We start from the raw sequence: 18,973 nt of genomic DNA, 5'->3' as shown, positions 1-18,973 counted from the left end.
AGAGAGAGAGAGAGAGAAGACGGGGAGAGAGAGAGAGTGACGGGGAGAGAGAGAGAGTGACGGGGAGAGAGAGAGAGTGACGGGGAGAGAGAGAGAGTGACGGGGAGAGAGAGAGTGACGGGGAGAGAGAGAGAGAGACGGGGGAGAGAGAGAGAGAGACGGGGAGAGAGAGAGAGAGTGACGGGAGAGAGAGAGAGAGGAGGGAGAGAGAGAGAGAGAGTGACGGGGAGAGAGAGAGAGAGTGACGGGGAGAGAGAGAGACGGGGAGAGAGAGATGACGGGGAGAGAGAGAGAGAGAGTGACGGGGAGAGAGAGAGAGAGTGACGGGGAGAGAGAGAGAGAGAGAGAGAGAGGAGAGAGAGAGAGAGAGTGACAGGGAGAGAGAGAGAGAGAGAGTGACAGGGAGAGAGAGAGAGAGAGTGACGGGAGAGAGAGAGAGAGAGAGTGACGGGGAGAGAGAGAGAGAGTGACGGGGAGAGAGAGAGAGTGACGGGGAGAGAGAGAGAGTGACGGGGAGAGAGAGAGAGTGACGGGGAGAGAGAGAGAGAGTGACGGGGAGAGAGAGAGAGAGTGACGGGGAGAGAGAGAGAGAGACGGGGAGAGAGAGAGAGAGACGGGGAGAGAGAGAGAGTGACGGGGAGAGAGAGAGTGACGGGGAGAGAGAGAGAGTGACGGGGAGAGAGAGAGAGAGTGACGGGGAGAGAGAGAGAGAGTGACGGGGAGAGAGAGAGAGTGACGGGGAGAGAGAGAGAGAGTGACGGGGAGAGAGAGAGAGAGTGACGGGGAGAGAGAGAGAGAGTGACGGGGAGAGAGAGAGAGAGTGACGGGGAGAGAGAGAGAGAGTGACGGGGAGAGAGAGAGAGAGTGACGGGGAGAGAGAGAGAGAGTGACGGGGAGAGAGAGAAGAGAGAGACGGGGAGAGAGAGAGAGGAGAGGAGAGAGAGAGAGAGAGAGAGAGAGAGAGAGAGAGAGAGAGAGAGAGAGAGAGAGTGACGGGAGAGAGAGAGAGAGAGTGACGGGGAGAGAGAGAGAGAGTGACGGGGAGAGAGAGAGAGAGTGACGGGGAGAGAGAGAGAGAGTGACGGGGAGAGAGAGAGAGAGTGACGGGGAGAGAGAGAGAGAGTGACGGGGAGAGAGAGAGAGAGAGTGACGGGGAGAGAGAGAGAGAGTGACGGGGAGAGAGAGAGAGAGAGAGACGGGGAGAGAGAGAGAGAGTGACGGGGAGAGAGAGAGAGTGACGGGGAGAGAGAGAGAGAGTGACGGGGAGAGAGAGAGTGACGGGGAGAGAGAGAGAGAGTTACGGGGAGAGAGAGAGAGTGACGGGGAGAGAGAGAGAGAGAGAGTGACGGGGAGGGAGAGAGAGAGAGAGAGAGTGACGGGGAGAGAGAGAGAGAGAGAGAGTGACGGGGAGAGAGAGAGAGAGAGAGTGACGGGGAGAGAGAGAGGAGAGAGTGACGGGGAGAGAGAGAGAGAGAGAGAGAGAGAGAGAGAGAGAATGACTCGGGGAGAGAGAGAGAGAGAGAGAGAGAGTGCCGGGGGGAGAGAGAGAGAGAGAGAGAGAATGACGGGGGGAGAGAGAGAGAGAGTGACAGGGGGAGAGAGAGAGAGAGTGACGGGGGAGAGAGAGAGAGAGAGTGACGGGGGGAGAGAGAGAGAGAGTGACGGGGGGAGAGAGAGAGAGAGTGACGGGGGAGAGAGAGAGAGAGAGTGACGGGGGAGAGAGAGAGAGAGAGAGTGACGGGGGGAGAGAGAGAGAGAGAGTGACGGGGGAGAGAGAGAGAGAGGAGAGAGTGACGGGGGAGAGAGAGAGAGAGAGAGAGAGAGAGAGTGACGGGGGGAGAGAGAGAGAGAGAGAGTGACGGGGGAAGAGAGAGAGAGAGAGTGACGGGGGGAGAGAGAGAGAGAGAGTGACGGGGGGAGAGAGAGAGAGTGACGGGGGGAGAGAGAGAGAGTGACGGGGGGAGAGAGAGAGAGTGACGGGGAGAGAGAGAGAGAGAGAGTGACGGGGAGTGAGAGAGAGAGAGAGAGTGATGGGGAGAGAGAGAGAGAGAGTGACGGGGAGAGAGAGAGAGAGTGACGGGGAGAGAGAGAGAGAGTGACGGGGAGAGAGAGAGAGAGAGACGGGGAGAGAGAGAGAGAGAGTGACGGGGAGAGAGAGAGAGTGACGGGAAGAGAGAGGGCGAGCGGCCGGGAGAGCGCGACGGCGGGAGAGACGGAGAGAGGGCAAGAAATAACATTTTGTGTTAGCAGCCAATTCTGGTAAGATTTAACTCTGCTGGTATTCTGCGGTTTTGCTACCTGGATTAGAAAATGCCTCTGGAATTAATTATTAAATGGCGTATGCAGAATCTTTGTCCTTCCACTGACCCTTCTTTAACTAACCAACAGGGCATTGAAGTAAGTGCGGACTGCAGATGGTGGAGAGTCAGAGTCAAAACATGTGGTACTGGAAAAGCACAGCAGGTCAGACAGCCTCCATGGAGTACAAGAGTCGATGTTTCGGACATAAACCCCATTCCAAATGAAGGGCTTCTGCCCGAAACATTGGCTCTCCTGCCCCTTGGATGCTGCCTGACCTGCTGTGCTTTCCCTACACCATAGATTTTGACTCCAATAGGCATAGCCAGCCAATTGTGTGTTGCCCATGACCATCATAGCTGTCCAGTGCCATTCCAGAGCAGTGTCCGTCAGAAGGAGCAGGCCAACAGAGTGCTTTGTATTCAAGAGCAAAAAAATGTCATCTTTGTATGAGGGGAACAAATACCAGACCACCCAACACTTACACATCTCTGCTGCAGCCCTCACTCCCCCCTGTTGAATTACAGAATTTCAATTGCCACATGGTCTGTTCCTGTGTCATAAACCCAATGTGATCCTGGCAACCATGTTGATGAGCAGGCAGCAAGAAGCTTGCATCCCACCTCAACTGGGCACAGACAGATTGTACAGTGTAATTCCCTGCCTGAAGACGACAGTCAGAACATTAAAAACATTAAGAACATGAAAAAGTTGAAATTCAGGTCAGAATTCAGACAATTTACAATTATAGCCCAAAGTGTACTAAATTCCCTGCAACAGAAATTACGATTTTCATTAAAGCTTACACTATAGTCACAAAAAGGTATCATTGATTATCCTTGGAAGTCCAGTGACTCAATAACATTCTTGCTACTGACATCTATGCAAGATGTTCTACTGTATGGTCACAAAATGATTGTCCATTTCTCTCACTCATTCAGATTGACAGAATGGGTAATCAGTCCCAACAGAATTGAGCACCGTACCTTTGGGAGTCCTGCTGCATGTTTTCATCCTCTCCCCACCAACTGAAGCAATCTGCCCATGGTAGGGGTGATTGGAAGGACACAAACAGGTAGTACAGACTGTAGGCGAGGATGCAGGTATATGAAATGATGCCAAATACTGCAAATATAACAGCATTTATGCCCACACCTTAAATTGAACAAGAAGCATGAGATTAGATTTGAAACTGCTTTGAAATAAATTAGAGTCATTGAGCCATAGAGGCCTACAGAACGGAGACAGGCCCTTTGGCCCAAATTGCTCCATACCGATCAAAATGTCCATCTACAAAATACCCTGCAAGGACTGCAACAAACATTACATTGGATAGATGGGCAGGAAACTAGCCACCAGGATACACGAGTACCAAGTAGCCACTAAAAGACATTATCAACTATCACAAGTATCTGTCAAAGCGCTGGCCCCATTTTTCTAAAAGCTGTTCCTTTTCTGAAGGACACTGTGTGCTTGGTTTTTTACTCAGAAGGGTTGTAAACAGCTCCCAGTTCCGATTAGACTAGTTTGGTACAGAGATTAAAGGGTATTGAGAGGCCTTTTTTGTTTATATGTAAACAATTAAGAATTCAGGCCAAAGTGGTCATGTTTTAGAAGTGACCTGTATCACGAAAGGGGGAGTGGTCAGCTCTCTAGCTGAGTGGGGAGAAAGAGAGGACTGCAGATGCTGGAGATCAGAACTGAAAAATGTGTTGCTGGAAAAGCGCAGCAGATCTGGCAGCATCCAAGGAGCAGGAAAATCGACGTTTTGGGCATAAGCCCTTCTTCAGGAATGTCAATTCTCCTGCTCCTTGGATGCTCTCTAGCTGAGCGGTTCAGTCCAGAACTAGTTAGGATTTCAGCTGCATGGAAACAGGCTCTCTCTCTCTCTGCCCTTCTAACTTCAACCTGTGAGCATTTGTTCCATTTTCACTGTTGTTTAAGGGGGTTGTGTATATTTAGAATAGCATAATTAAGTCTAGTTTGGATAGACTGAGTTTTGTCAAGGCTCTTTATTCTGTTCTTTGTGTTTCATTGTGTAATTATGTGAATAAATTTTCATCTGTTTTAAAACCTGGTAGTCAACCGAGCTAACTTACTCCGGGTAATTTTCACTGTACACTTACCGAAACAAATTGCAAAGTTATGGTCTGGGCTGCCTGCTTAAGAATGTTTTGAGTGGTCTGGCCAAGTTCATAACAGATTGGGATGTTTAATAGCAAGTGAAAGGTGTTAGTGTCTTTAGCTTGGGGGTTGTTTTTGTTGGGGAGACAAAGTTTGGGATAGTAATGGCTCTTTCAGTTGCCACAAGTTTTCTGGAGGTGGATGCGGTAACTTTGGAAGTTTTGCAAAAGGTGAATAAGACCAAGCTGCAGGAATTAGCAGACCAGCTGGGAATGGACCTGCCTGCTTCTGTGAGGAAAGGAGAGATAATTACAGCAGTAGGTCAGCATTTAAAATTAATAGAACATAGAACATTACAGTGCAGGCCAGACCCTTTGGCCCTTAATGTTGCACCGACATCTGAAGCCCATCTAACCTACACTATTCTAGTCTTGTCCATATGCCTATCCAATGACCATTTAAATGTCCTCAATGCTGGTGAGTCTACAACTGTTACAGGCAATGCGTTCCACACCCCTACTACTCTGAGTAAAGAAACTACTTCTGACATCTGTCCTATATCGATCACCTCTTAATTTAAAGCTATGTCCACTCGTGCTAGCCATTACCATCTGAGGAAAAAGGCTCTCACTATCCACCCTATTGAACCCTATGACGATTTTATATGTCTCAATTAAGTCACCTCTCAATATTCTTCTCTCTAACGAAAACAGCATCAAATCCCCCAGCCTTTCCTTGTAAGAACTTCTCACCATACTAGGCAACGTTCTAGTAAATCTCCTCTGAACCCTTTCCAAAGCTTCCACATCCTTCCTATAATGTAGTGACCAGAACTGTACGCAATATTCCAAATGTGGCTGCACCAGAGTTTTGTACAGCTGCAGCACGACCTCGTGGTTCCGAAAATCAATCCCTCTACCAATAAAAGCCAACACACCATGTGCCTTCTTAACAACCTTATCAACCTGGGCCTGGGCGGCAACTTTCAAGAATCGAGGTATTGAGAGGCCGAGGTCTGGTTGTTCATCGACACTACCAAAAATCTTACCCTTACCATCCAGTATTCTGCATTCCTGTTACTCCTTCCAAAGTGAATCACCTCACACTTATCTGCATTAAACTCAATTTTCCACCTCTCAGCCCAGCTCTGCAGCTTATCTATGTCTCTCTGTAATCTACAACAACCTTTGTCAAGATCCACAACTCTACCAATCTTAGTGTCATCCACAAATTTACTAACCCATCCTTCTGTGCCCTCATCCAGGTCATTTATATAAATGAAAAACAACAGTGGACCCAAAACAGATCCTTGCAGTACCCCACTAGTAACTGAACTCCAGGATTAATATTTCCCATGAAGCATCACCCTCTGTCTTCTTTTAGCAAGCCAATTTCTGATCTAAATCACTAAATCACCCTCATTCCCGTGCCTCCATATTTTCTCCAAGCCTACCTTATCAAATGCCTTACTGAAATCCGTACTCACCACATCAACCACTTTACCCTCACCCCCCTGTTCGGTCATCTTCTCAAAGAACTGAATAATGTTTGTGAGATACGACCCATCCTTCACAAAATCTTGTTGACTATCCCTAATCTCTATTCATCTTTAGATTATAAATAATATCTCCTATAACCCTTTCCAACAGTTTACCCACAGGTCTACAATTACCAGGGTTGTCTCTACTTCCCTTCTTGAACAAGGGAACAACATTTGCGATCCTCCAGTCTTCTGGCGCTATTCCTGTAGACAATGACGACATAAAAATAAAGCCAAAGGCTCGACAATCGTCTCCCTGGCTTTCCAGAGAATCCTAGGATAAATCCCATCCAGCCCAGGGGACTTAGCAATTCTGAAAAGTGTAAAAACAGCTAACTCCTCCTCCTTATGCCCTCAATCCAGTCTAGTCTAGTACTCAGGATTCTCCTCAACATTGTCTTTTTCTAATGTCAATACTGACAAAAAGTATTCATTTAGCACTTCCCTATCTCCGCTGACCAATGCACAACTTCCCACTACTATGCTTGATTGGCCCTAATCTTACTCTTGTCATTTTATTCATTCCTGATATAGCTATAGAAAGCCTTCGGGTTCTCCTGGCTCCTCTTAGCTCTCTCTTTAGGTCTTTCCTGGCTAACTTGTAACTCTCAAGCACCCTAACTGAGCCATCACACCACATCCTAATATAAGCTTCTTCTTCCCCTTGACAAAGATATTCAACTTCCTGAGTAAACCATGGCTCACACGTGACAACTTCCTCCCTGCTTGACCAGTACATACTTATGAAGGACCTGCAGTAGCTGGTCTTTGAATAAGCTGCACATTTCAATTGTGCCCGTCCCTTGCAGTTTCCTTCCCCATCCTATGCATCCTGAATCTTGACCAATTACATCATAATTGCTTTCCCCCCAGCTATAACTCTTGCCCTGTGTATATACCTATTTCGATCACTAAAGTAAACATAACCGAATTGTGGTCACTTTCACCAAAGTGCTCACCTGCCTCCAAAATCGAATGCCTGGCTGGGTTCATAACCCAGTACCAAATCTAATGTGGCCTCATCCCTTGTTCACCTGTCTACATAGTGTGTTAGGAAACCCTCCTGCACACATTGGACAAAAACTGACCCATCTAAAGTACTTGAACTATAGCATGTCCCAGTCAATATTTGGAAAGCTAAAGACCCCCATAATAACTACCCTGTCACTCTCGCTCCTATTGAGGATCATCTTTGCTATGCTATCCTCTACATCTCTGAACTATTTGGTGGCCTATAGAAAACTCCCAACAGGTTGACCTCTCCTTTCCTGTTTCTAATCTCAGCCCATACTACCTCAGTAAAGTGGTCCTCAAATGTCCTTTCTGCAACCGTAATATTGTCCTTGACTAACAGTGCCACACCACCCCTTCTTTTGTCATTTTCTCTGTTCTTACTGAAACTACCCATGTCTCTGAAATGACCACAACATCAAAATCCCATGTACCAATCCATGCTGCAAGTTCACCTACTTTATTCTGGATGTTTCTGCTGTTGAAGTAGAGACATTTCAAACCAACTTCTTGCCTGCTGGGGCCTTCTTGCGACCTTCAAATCTTAGTTCTGACATCACTACTCTCATCCTCCGTATACTCGAACTACAACTTTGGTTCCCATCCCCCTGCTAAATTAGTTTAAACCATCCTGAACAGTATTAGCAAATTCCAACCCCACCCCCCCCAGGATACTGGTACCCCTCTGGTTCAGGTGAAGACCATCCTATTTGTAGATGTCCCACCTACCCCAGAAAGTGCCCCAATTATCCAGGAAACTCAAGCCCTCCATTCTGCACCATCCCTGTAGCCGCGTGTACAACTCCTCTCTCTCTCCCTACTCCTTGCTTTGCTAACACGTGGCATGGGGAACAAACCAGAGATAACAACTCTGTTTATTCTAGCTCTAAGCTTCCACCCTAGCTCCCTGAATTTCTGCTTTAAATGCCCATCTCTCTTCCTACCTATGTCATTGGTGCCTAAGTGGACCACGGCATGGGGCTGTACCCCCTCCCCTGCAAGGATCCCAAAAAGACGATCAGAGACATCACGAATCCTGGCACCTGGGAGGCAATACACCAAAGAATGAGTCTCTCTCATTCCCACAAAACCTCCCATCTGTCCCCGAACCATGGAATCCCTAATGACTAATGCTCTGCTCCCCTTCCTACTTCCCTTCTGCGCAACAGGGACAGATTCTGTGCCAGAGACCTGTGCCCCATTGCTTACCCCTGGTAAGTCGATCCCGCAAACAGTATCTAAACTGTACACTTGTTGTTGAGAGGAATGGCCATAGGAGATCCCTGCACTGCCTGCCATTTCCCTTTCCAACCCCCGATGGTAACCCATCTACCTTCTTTTACCTGAGGTGCAACTACGTCTCTGTAACTCCTCTCAATAACACACACACACCCCACCCCTTGAATGATCTGAAATTCATCCAGCGCCAGCTCCAGTTCCCTAAAGCGGTTTTCAAGGAGCTGGAGTTGGGTGCACCTCCCACAGATGCAGTCAGCAGGGACACTACTGGTGACCCTTACCTCCCACATTCTGCAGGAGGAACATTAAACAACCCTAACCTCCATTCCTACTATTCTAAATTCCCGACAAGACTACTGAAAAACTAAAAGAACAAGAATTCAGTCACCTACCACTTGGTGCAAAGAATTTTGTTTTGGTTAGAGGAGGACAACACGTGAGAGACACTATAGAGTAGTGTTTCAGGTAAAGCAACACTGCTTTACCTGAATATAAAGCCTCACTTACCCAGCAGTCCCATGTCTGCTCTGTCTATACACAAGGTAAACCTTTATATCTTTTAAAATTTACCTTCCAGTCAGGCCTCTGGTCCTCACTGTCATACCTCCCGCTCCAACTGCCGCCGACAAAAGTAAAACTTGCTAGAGAAACCATCAGAATCTATAGAGATGGCAAGAATTCAATTGCAAATGAAGCAGCTCAAGTTGGAGGTGAGAGAAAAGGAAAGGGCAGCAGAAATGAAACGGTTTGAGTTATGAATAAAAGCAGAAGAGAGGGAAAAAGAGAGCAGCAGAAGAGAGGGAAAACGAACGGACAGCAAAAGAGGGGGAATGGAGAGAGCAGCAGAAGACAAAGAAAAAGAAAGAGAACTTCTAAAACTGACAATTAAAAGCAAAATCAGCTTAAAAGGCTGGAAACAAAGGCTGAAGGTAAACTTTGCCAGGAAGTAGTGCAAACTCATGTGGAAGAGCAGACAGTTAAAATGGCAAGGTTGGCAGCTGAAGGGGCTGATGATTATGAGCTGGTCCATAAAACTTGGTTTGGCTTCCAGGATCAAGTTCAGTCCATGAGGAATAGAAACTGGGGCAGAGAGATATCCTCATGTAGAAGGGGCAAGGTAAATCTCAGTGAAGATCATAAAGACAACTTACCACAGGGTAAAAAAGAAACCCTTGAGGGAGACAAAGGAGTTAAAAAGCTCAGGTGCTTTCATTGTCATAAAGTGGGCCACGTAAAATCAGTGTTGGTGGGCTAGCAGAAAGCCAGAGGTAGGAAAACCAGACAAGTCTGGGAGGTTTTTTTGGACTATTAACAAAAATCACAAGGGAAGTTAGACAACTGCCTCAAAGATGATCAGAGGTTGATTTAAGGAGGAAGTGCCAGATCTGCTTAAAAAATACACATGCAAGGGTTACGTTTATTCACATAGGCCAGGAGTAGCAGGTAAAGAGGTGACAATATTAAGGGACACAGGATCCTCTCGGTCTGTAATGCTGAAGGATGAGGGGGTGTGTACTCCTGAGGGACTATTGCCAGAAAAAGTACTGGTAACAGGAATTCATGGTGAGACAAAAAGTGCTCAGTCATGTAAAGTGAGGCAAGAGAGTCCAGAGAAGACAGGAGAATTTGTGGTAAGAGTACTGGACAAACTTACAACTCCAGAAATACAATTTGTCCTTGCAAATGATATAGTTGATTCACCGGTAGGCATGCTGCTTACTCTTGTTGAAAAGTCAGTGGGGACACAGGCAACTGAAGAAAAGAAGAATAATTATCCAGGAATTTTCCCAGACTGTGGGATCATAGGATCACAGAGGCACAAGTTGAAGCAGGACAGATCAAAATGCAGAGATAAGGAAGCTGAGTTAGCTTTATCCAAGACTTCTTTTGATCAGATAAGAAAAAGGCATTCAGAGAGCGCAAATGCATCCCTGTGAGTTATTACTTAACAAATGATGTCTTAATGAGGAAACGGAGACCATCACATATTCAAGCAGATGAGGAATGGACAGAGTTTCAGGCATAGGTTGAGAAGGGAAAGATATAAAAGAGACCGAAGAGGCAACCTTTTCACGCAGAGGGTGGTACGTGCATGGAATGAGATGCCAGAAGTAATGGTGGAAGCTAGTACAGTTGCGATATTTAAAAGACATCTGGATGGGTATGTGAATAGGAAGGGTTTGGAGGGATATGGGCCAGGTGCTGGCAGGTAGGACTAGATTGGGATATCTGGTTGGCATGGACGAGTTGGACTGAAGGGTTTGTTTCCATGCTGTACATCTCTATGACTCTACAAATTGTTTTGCCAGAAGAGTATAGAAAGGAGGTGCTGCAAGTGGCGCATGAGCTACCACATGGAGGTCTTTTAGAGGTGAGGAAAACACTGGCTAAAATACAAAGACATTTTTACTGACTTGGACTACACAATGATGCAGTTAAATTTTGCCAAATGTGTCATACATGTCAGCTAATCGGAAAACTACAGGCAGTAATAAAACCTGCACCTTTAATACCTATTCTAGCATTTGAGGAACCTTTCACAAGAGTCTTGATTGATTGCACAGGTCCCCTACCGAAGGGTCTGTTTCCATGCTGTACATCTCTATGACTTTATCAAATCGAGAGGAAATTGAGTGAGGTGAACTACTTGATATGGACTCCAGACAGGAAGTAATCTCGCACAGAGTGTGTCATGTGAATATTTTCCAAAGGTATTTCGATCAGGAAAGAATGCAAGAGGAGAAGGTGTTCATGATTACAGCACAGAAGGGAAAAACAAGTTTAGTGGATTCTGAATTGGACATTCCTCAAATCAAATTGGACAATGAGGAAGTTGTCAAAAATTGGGATAAATTATTGAGTTACCTTCCACAAGAAATTTGAAACGACCTGAAAGAGTTATTACTATCACGTGGGGAGATATGGAGAAATAAACAGGGAAGCACTAACCTAATTGTGCATGATCTAGAGATAGGAGACACTGTTCCGATTAAGCCACATCCTTATAGGCATAACCCGCTAAAGTTGGCACAGTTTCAGAAGGAGATAGAGTGCATGCTCCAAGGTGGCACAATCGAAGTGAGTTACAGTGACTGGAGCTCACCCAAAGTCATGGTGTCAAAGCCAGATGGTACCCAACGGTTATGTGTGGACTATCGCAAAGTCAATGTTGTTACAAAGACTGATGCATATCCAATTACACGGTTGGAGGACTGTCAAATAAGTGGAACAATCAACTTACAGTTCTAAGTTGGACTTACTCAGAGGCTACCGGAAAGTACCTCTGTCAGAGAGAGAAAAGGCAATTTCGGCTTTCGTAATGCCAAATGGACTATATCAGTTCAAAGTCAGGCCATTCGTATGAAAAACGCTCCAGCCACATCTCAGAGACTGACGAAGAAGATCATTGCCAGATTATCCAACTGTGTGGTGTACATTGATGACCTGATGATTTTTACTCACTCATGGAAGGGACATATACTGTGTTTATCGGAATTGTTCGATCGACTTCGGAAGGCAGACTTGGTGGTAATCCTAGCTAAAAGTGAGTTTGCCAAAGCCCAAGTCACCTTCCTGGGCCGTGTTATTGGACATGGATAAATGGCCCCATGGGATGCAAAAACAAAAGTCATTGGGGAATGACGAAAAGAGCAGTACGACAGTTCCTGGGATTGAGTGAATTTTACCTAACGTTTGTTCCAAACTTTAACAGTGTGGTTGTTCCACTCACCAAACTGTTAAACAGGGCAAGAAGTTTCAGTGGACAGTGGACTGTCAAAAGGCATTTGACAGCCTAAAAGCAGTGTTAACCATTGTCACAGTATTAGCCACACCGGATTACATGAAGCCTTTCAAGGTGGCTATCAATGCCAGTGATGTGGGTGCCGCTGCGGTGCGGTGTTCCTGCAGAAGGATGATGAGGGAACCGAAAGACCCATCTTTTCCAGGGAATTGAACGTTCATCAACAGAAATATTCAACAGTGGAGAAAGAGACTTTGTATTGGCATTACAACATTTCAGTGTTTATATTACCAGCAATGCATTTGAGACAATCATACACACTGATCATAACCCATTGACATTTGTGGAAACATTTAAAAACAAAAATGCCAGGTCGCAAAAATGTGATTGCCAATGCGTTACCGAGGCTCGATTGAGATATGGGAGGTGTTTGGTGGCGGGTGTGCCACGGCCTTATTTTGCATGTGGGTCTGCATGTTTATAGTTAGTACAGTGTATATGTGTGTTTTAGACGAATAACCAGTTTGTTTTTGAAGAGTTTTAAACATGAAGCCATCTTTTGATATTGATGTTTTTTTTAAAATGGGGGGAGGTGTCACAGAGCTGGTCCTTTTTATCTAAAAGCTGTTTCTTTTCTTTCTGTGCCCTTAGTTTTTCTCAGAGGAGTCATAAACAGTTCCCCGGTTCCGATTCGACTAGTTTGGTACAGAGATTAAAGGGTATTGAAAGGCCTCACTTACCCAGCAGTCCCATGTCTGCGGGACAGAACACCAGCACTTCAACGGAGATTCACTGATGATGTTACCCAGCATGGTGATGGAACGTCTGAGAACAAATCTACCAGCTCAGCGAGCAAACTTACAACCTGAACAACAAATCTTCTCAAAAATCACAAGTATCCATTTATGCTGATCCCATTTCCCTGCACTTGGCCCTTATCCTTCTAATCCATTCCTATCCATGTATTTGTTCAAATGTCTTTTAAATGTTGTTAATATACCCACTTCCATTGGCAGCTCATTCCATATGCATACCACCCTCCATATAAAACAGTTGCCCCTCACGTTCTCTTTTATTCTTTACCCTCTAACCTTAAACTCATGCTCTCTGGTCCTCAATTCCCCAACCCACAGGAAAAGACTGAGTGCATTCATCCTATCTATGCCTCTCATAATCTGATACACCTCGATAAGGTCCTCCTTCAGTCTCCTACACTCTAAAGATAAAAGTCCTAGCTTGTCCAAGCTCTCCCTATAACTCAGACCATTGAGTCCAAGCAACATCCTTGTAAATGTCTACTGCACTCTTTTCAGTTTAATAACATCTTTCCAATAACACAGTGACCAAAACTGAACACAATACTCCAAGCACTGCCTCACCAATGCCCTGCATATCTACAACACAACTTCCCAATTTCTATACTCAGTACCTGACTGATGAAGGCCAGTGTGCCAAAAGCCTTCTTCACTGCCCTGTCTACCTGTGACTCCACCTTCAGAGAACTGTGAACCCCTGAACTCCAAGATTCCTCTGTTCCACTACACTCCTTACGGACTTAGCATTCACCACGAAACTCCTACCTTGATTTGACTTTCCAAAATGCAAGACCTCACACTTATCGATACTAAGCTCCACTTGCCATTGCTCGGCCCACTTCCCCAGCTGATCAAGGTCCTGCTGCAATTTATGATAACCTTCCTCACTGTCCATGCTACCACCTATTTTAGTGTCATCAGCAAAGTTACTAATCATGCTTTGTACATTCTCATCCAAATCACTGATATAGATAACAAACAGTAATGGGCCTAGCACCAACCTCTGAAGCACTCCACTAATCACAGGCATCCAAACCGACAAGCATCCTTCCACTATTACCCTCTGCTTCCTACCATCAAGCCAAATGTGTATCCAGTTTACCAGCTCCCACTGGATTACATGTGATCTAACCTTCCAGAGAAGCCTACCATGTGGAATCTTATCAAGTGCCTTACTGAAATCCATATTGACTACATCTATCGCCCTGCCCTCGTCAACCTTTCCTGGTCACTTCATCGACGAACGCTAACAAATTTGCAAGGCATGATCTCCCACTCACAAAGCCATGCTGACTACTCCTAAATAAACCCTGTCTTTCCAAATGCATGTACATCTTATGTCTCAGAATCTTCTCAAGCAACTTACCCACCACACATGTTAGGCTTACTGGTCTATAGTTCCAGGCTTTTCTTTGCAGCCCTTCCTGAATAAGGGTACAATATTCCTTCACATAGATTTAGTTGGTGGACAAGTCAATCTTATCTACTTCAGTTTGTGTGTCCATAATTCTCGAATTATCTGATGGATGAGTATAAGCTGTACTTTAATTCCAATCACCTTAATTTGGATAGATATGTTTCTAATTATTGAAATATAAAATTCTTGAGTCCATTCAACTTCAAATGTCACATTTTCATTGCATTTGCAACAAAATCCTGAACAATATTGGCTGAGATTTTCAGTGTTCCAGATATGCTGTCATCAGTTACGTATTTTAGAAGGGGGTGGGGACCAACATGAAGAGACTGAAATGGATGTTGATCTGAGAAATAATTTAAAAATAAAGCCAATAGTCTGAGATTGTACTGGCCTGTCCTAATGTCATACCAAGGGCAGAGGGGCTGTTCTGAATCCTATGAAAACAACAAAGAATCATCTACTCAATGAAACAGCATGTCTTAACAGCAAGGCTAGAACACTGAGGACATTACCTTTCACTATGAATAAAGTTAAGAAAGGTATCCATTTATATAGTCTTTTGCGTAAACTTAAGACATTTCTAAGCACCTTACAGATAATTTATAGGGGGAGGCAATGGCCAGGTGATATTATTGCTGAACTGTTAATCCAGAGACCAAGATAATGTTCTAGGAACCAGAGTTCGATTCATAGAACATAGAACAATACAGCACAGAACAGGCCCTTCGGCCCACGATGTTGTGCCGAACTTCTAACCTAGATTAAGTACCCATCCATGTACCTATCCAAATGCCGCTTAAAGGTCGCCAATGATTCCGACTCTACCACTCCCACGGGCAGCGCATTCCATGCCCCCACCACTCTCTGGGTAAAGAACCCACCCCTGACATCTCCCCTATACCTTCCACCCTTCACCTTAAATTTATGTCCCCTTGTAACACTCTGTTGTACCCGGGGAAAAAGTTTCTGACTGTCTACTCTATCTATTCCTCTGATCATCTTATAAACCTCTATCAAGTCACCCCTCATCCTTCGCCGTTCCAACGAGAAAAGGCCGAGAACTCTCAACCTATCCTCGTACGACTTCCTCTCCATTCCAGGCAACATCCTGGTAAATCTTCTCTGCACCCTCTCCAAAGCTTCCACATCTTTCCTAAAGTGAGGCGACCAGAACTGCACACAGTACTCCAACTGTGGCCTAACCAAAGTCCTGTACAGCTGCAACATCACTTCACGACTCTTGAATTCAATCCCTCTGCTAATGAACGATAATACTCCATAGGCCTTCTTACAAACTCTATCCACCTGAGTTGCAACCTTCAAAGATCTATGTACATAGACCCCAAGATCCCTCTGCTCCTCCACCTGACTAAGAACCCTACCATTAACCCTGTATTCCGCATTCTTATTTGTTCTTCCAAAATGGACAACCTCACACTTGGCAGGGTTGAACTCCATCTGCCACTCCTCAGCCCAGCTCTGCATCATATCTAAGTCCCTCTGCAGCTGACATAAGCCCTCCTCACTGTCCACAACTCCACCTATCTTCGTATCATCTGCAAATTTACTGACCCACCCTTCGACTCCCTCATCTAAGTCATTAATAAAAATTACAAACAGCAGAGGACCCAGAACTGATCCCTGCAGAACTCCATTTGTAACTGGGCTCCAGGCTGAATATTTACCATCTACCACCACTCTCTGCCTTCGACCGGTTAGCCAGTTTCCTATCCAATTGGCCAAATTTCCCTCTATCCCATGCCTCCTGACTTTCCGCATAAGCCTACCATGGGGAACCTTATCAAATGCCTTACTAAAATCCATGTACACTACATCCACTGCTCTACCCTCATCCACATGCTTGGTCACCTCCTCGAAGAATTCAATAAGACTTGTAAGGCAAGACCTACCCTTCACAAATCCGTGCTGGCTGTCCCTAATCAAGCAGTGTCTTTCCAGATACTCATAAATCCTATCCCTCAGTACCCTTTCCATTACTTTGCCTACCACAGAAGTAAGACTAACAGGCCTGTAATTCCCGGGGTTATCCCTATTCCCTTTTTTGAACAGGGGCACAACATTCGCTACTCTCCAGTCCCCTGGTACCACCCCCGTTGCCAGTGAAGACGAGAAGATCATTGCCAACGGTACTGCAATTTCCTCTCTTGCTTCCCACATAATCCTAGGATATATCCCGTCAGGCCCGGGGGACTTGTCTATCCTCAAGTTGTTCAAAATGTCCAACACATCTTCCTTCCTAACAGGTATCTCTTCTAGCTTACCAGTCCATTTCACACTCTCCTCTTCTACAATACGGTCCCTATCGTTCGTAAATACTGAAGAGAAGTACTTGTTCAAGACCTCTCCTATCTCTTCCGACTCAATACACAGTCTCCCACTACTGTCCTTGATCGGACCTACCCTCGTTCTCGTCATTCTCAGGTTTCTCACATACGCATAAAATGCCTTGGGGTTATCCTTGATCCTATCCGCCAACGATTTTTCATGCCCTCTCTTAGCTCTCCTAATCCCTTTCTTCAGGTCCCTTCTGGCTATCCTGTATCCCTCCACTGCTCTGTCTGAATCCTGTTTCCTCAACCTTATGTAAGCCTCCTTCTTCCTCTTTACCAGACATTCAACCTCTCTCGTCAACCAAGGCTCCCTCACACGACCATTTCTTTCCTGCCTGATAGGTACATACATATCATGGACACGTCGTATCTGCTCTTTGAAAAAGTTCCACATTTCCACCACATCCTTCCCTGACAGCCTATGCTCCCAACGTATGCTCCTCAAATCCTGCCTTACAGCATCGTAATTTCCCTTCCCCCAATTATAAAATCTACCTTGTTGTGCGCACCTATCTCTCTCCATAACCAAGGTGAAAGTCACAGAATTGTGGTCACCATCACCAAAATGTTCACCCACTAACAAGCCCACCACTTGTCCCGGTTCATTACCGAGTACCAAATCCAATATAGCCTCCCCTCTGGTTGGACAATCTACATACTGCGTTAGAAAAGCTTCCTGGACACACTGCACAAACACCGCCCCATCCAATCGACTTGATCTAAAGAGCTTCCAATCAATATTTGGGAAGTTGAAGTCGCCCATGACTACGACCCTGTGGCTTCTGCACCTTTCCAAAATCTGTTTCCCAATCTGTTTCTCCACATTTCTGCTGCTATTGGGGGGCCTATAGTAAACACCCAACAAGGTGACTGCACCTTTCCTATTTCTGACTTCAGCCCATACTACCTCCAGAACCAGATCCCCCTCAAACTTCCTTTCTGCAGCCGTTATACCATTTCTAATTAGCAATGCCACCCCCCCTCCTTTTTTCCCACCCTCCCTAATCTTACTGAAACACCTGTAACCAGGAACCTCCAACAGCCATTCCTGTCCCTCATCTATCCACGTTTCCGTGATGGCCACAACATCGTAGTCCCAGGTACCGATCCACGCCTTAAGTTCACCCACCTTATTTCTGATACTCCTTGCGTTGAAGTATACGCACTTGAGCCCATCTCTGTGTCCGCAAGTAGTCCCTGTCAGTGCTACCTTCTCCACAGCCTCCCTACAGTCTTGGGCATCCTGACACACAGCTAGCTTACTTGCTGGACTACAAGTCCGGATCCCATCCCCCTGCCAAATTAGTTTAAACCCCCCCGAAGATTCCTGTCATAACAGATGGCAAAAGTTGAATTCAATACAGATCTGGAATGCTGAGTTTAATTATGATTTATAAAAAGGTTGACTTTTTGTTTTACACTTGTAATAAGACTATTTAAATTAGTTCTTGTATAACTGACTACAGTTACTGTTTCTTTTAAGTGCAATAAACCGGTTTATTTATAACAGAGTATATGGTAGCAGCTTACGTTGAGTTTGAAAGCGATGTTGTTCAATCAGAAATAATGATATTAAATATAAACAAAGGGGCTTATGAAACTGTGAAGAGAAAAATTGGCTATGATGGATTACGACCCAAAATGAAAAGTATGACAGTAGAGAGGCAATGGTTAACATCGAAAGACAAATAAAGATGATGGGATACCACAGGTCACTGCAGCATATGGTTTTGGTGGGGATAAATATTATAAACAATTGTAGGCTAATCCGCAACATTCCTGTACACTCCTGAGCTCATTCCCAAAGCATGAAGCATTGGTGGGTGCTAAAGTCAGTAGCTCTCTCACCATAAGCAAGTAATTAATAGTCAAATGACTTGTTAAAGATTCAGGTGACAATAATATTACACTGTGCACACCATCAAACAGTTGGTGCAGGCAGGAGTGTGATTCCATTCTTATAACAATCAGATTGTCTGGTCTCACCACTGGGTGGGATGTTCTTCACTGTGTTTCATATTTGCCCACCCCTATAGCGCTTTCAGGCTCACTTTGGCTCTAAGCTCACTGCTAATTTTGCTTCTGGATGAGGGCGGAGGCGTACTAGCTAACTTCACTCTCTGTAATTAGCAATAAAAATACCTTCTTTTAAAGCACAGAAGCACCCCAAGGAAAGTGTTCCAACCAGGGGTAACAAAACAAATCTAAGATCATATTGGATCTAAGGAAGATACCTATTAAATTTCAAAAAGAAAGTAAATTAAGGATTCAGAGCATTTTAACAAATAAGGACCAAGCAAGACATTGAGAAAATAGACTATGACACTAAATGAGTGAGAAATGTAAAAGCTCATATATGTGTAAAAAGGAAAAGAATACCAAAAGCAAATGTGAATCCATTAGAAGCAGACACAATTCCAGCCCACTTCAAAA

At 45.1% G+C, this 18,973-nt stretch overlaps 1 protein-coding gene across 1 annotated transcript in view; it reads right to left on the bottom strand.

Annotated features, from left to right (window-relative positions):
• Positions 1–18,973, bottom strand: part of LOC122557091 (sodium- and chloride-dependent neutral and basic amino acid transporter B(0+)-like) — a 93,174-nt gene that overhangs the window by 52,917 nt on the left and 21,284 nt on the right. The window contains 2 exon segments of the mRNA XM_087992230.1: positions 3,285–3,303; positions 3,305–3,453. Of these exon segments, the coding sequence (XP_087848356.1) occupies positions 3,285–3,303; positions 3,305–3,453 (168 nt within the window).

The sequence above is a fragment of the Chiloscyllium plagiosum genome, unplaced genomic scaffold (genome assembly GCF_037043375.1).
Source record: "Chiloscyllium plagiosum isolate Xiang-an unplaced genomic scaffold, Cpla_swu_hap1 HiC_scaffold_11, whole genome shotgun sequence".
Lineage (NCBI taxonomy): Eukaryota > Metazoa > Chordata > Chondrichthyes > Orectolobiformes > Hemiscylliidae > Chiloscyllium > Chiloscyllium plagiosum.
The sequence above is the reverse complement of the archived record's forward strand: the minus strand, read 5'-3'. Positions and strand labels throughout refer to the sequence as shown.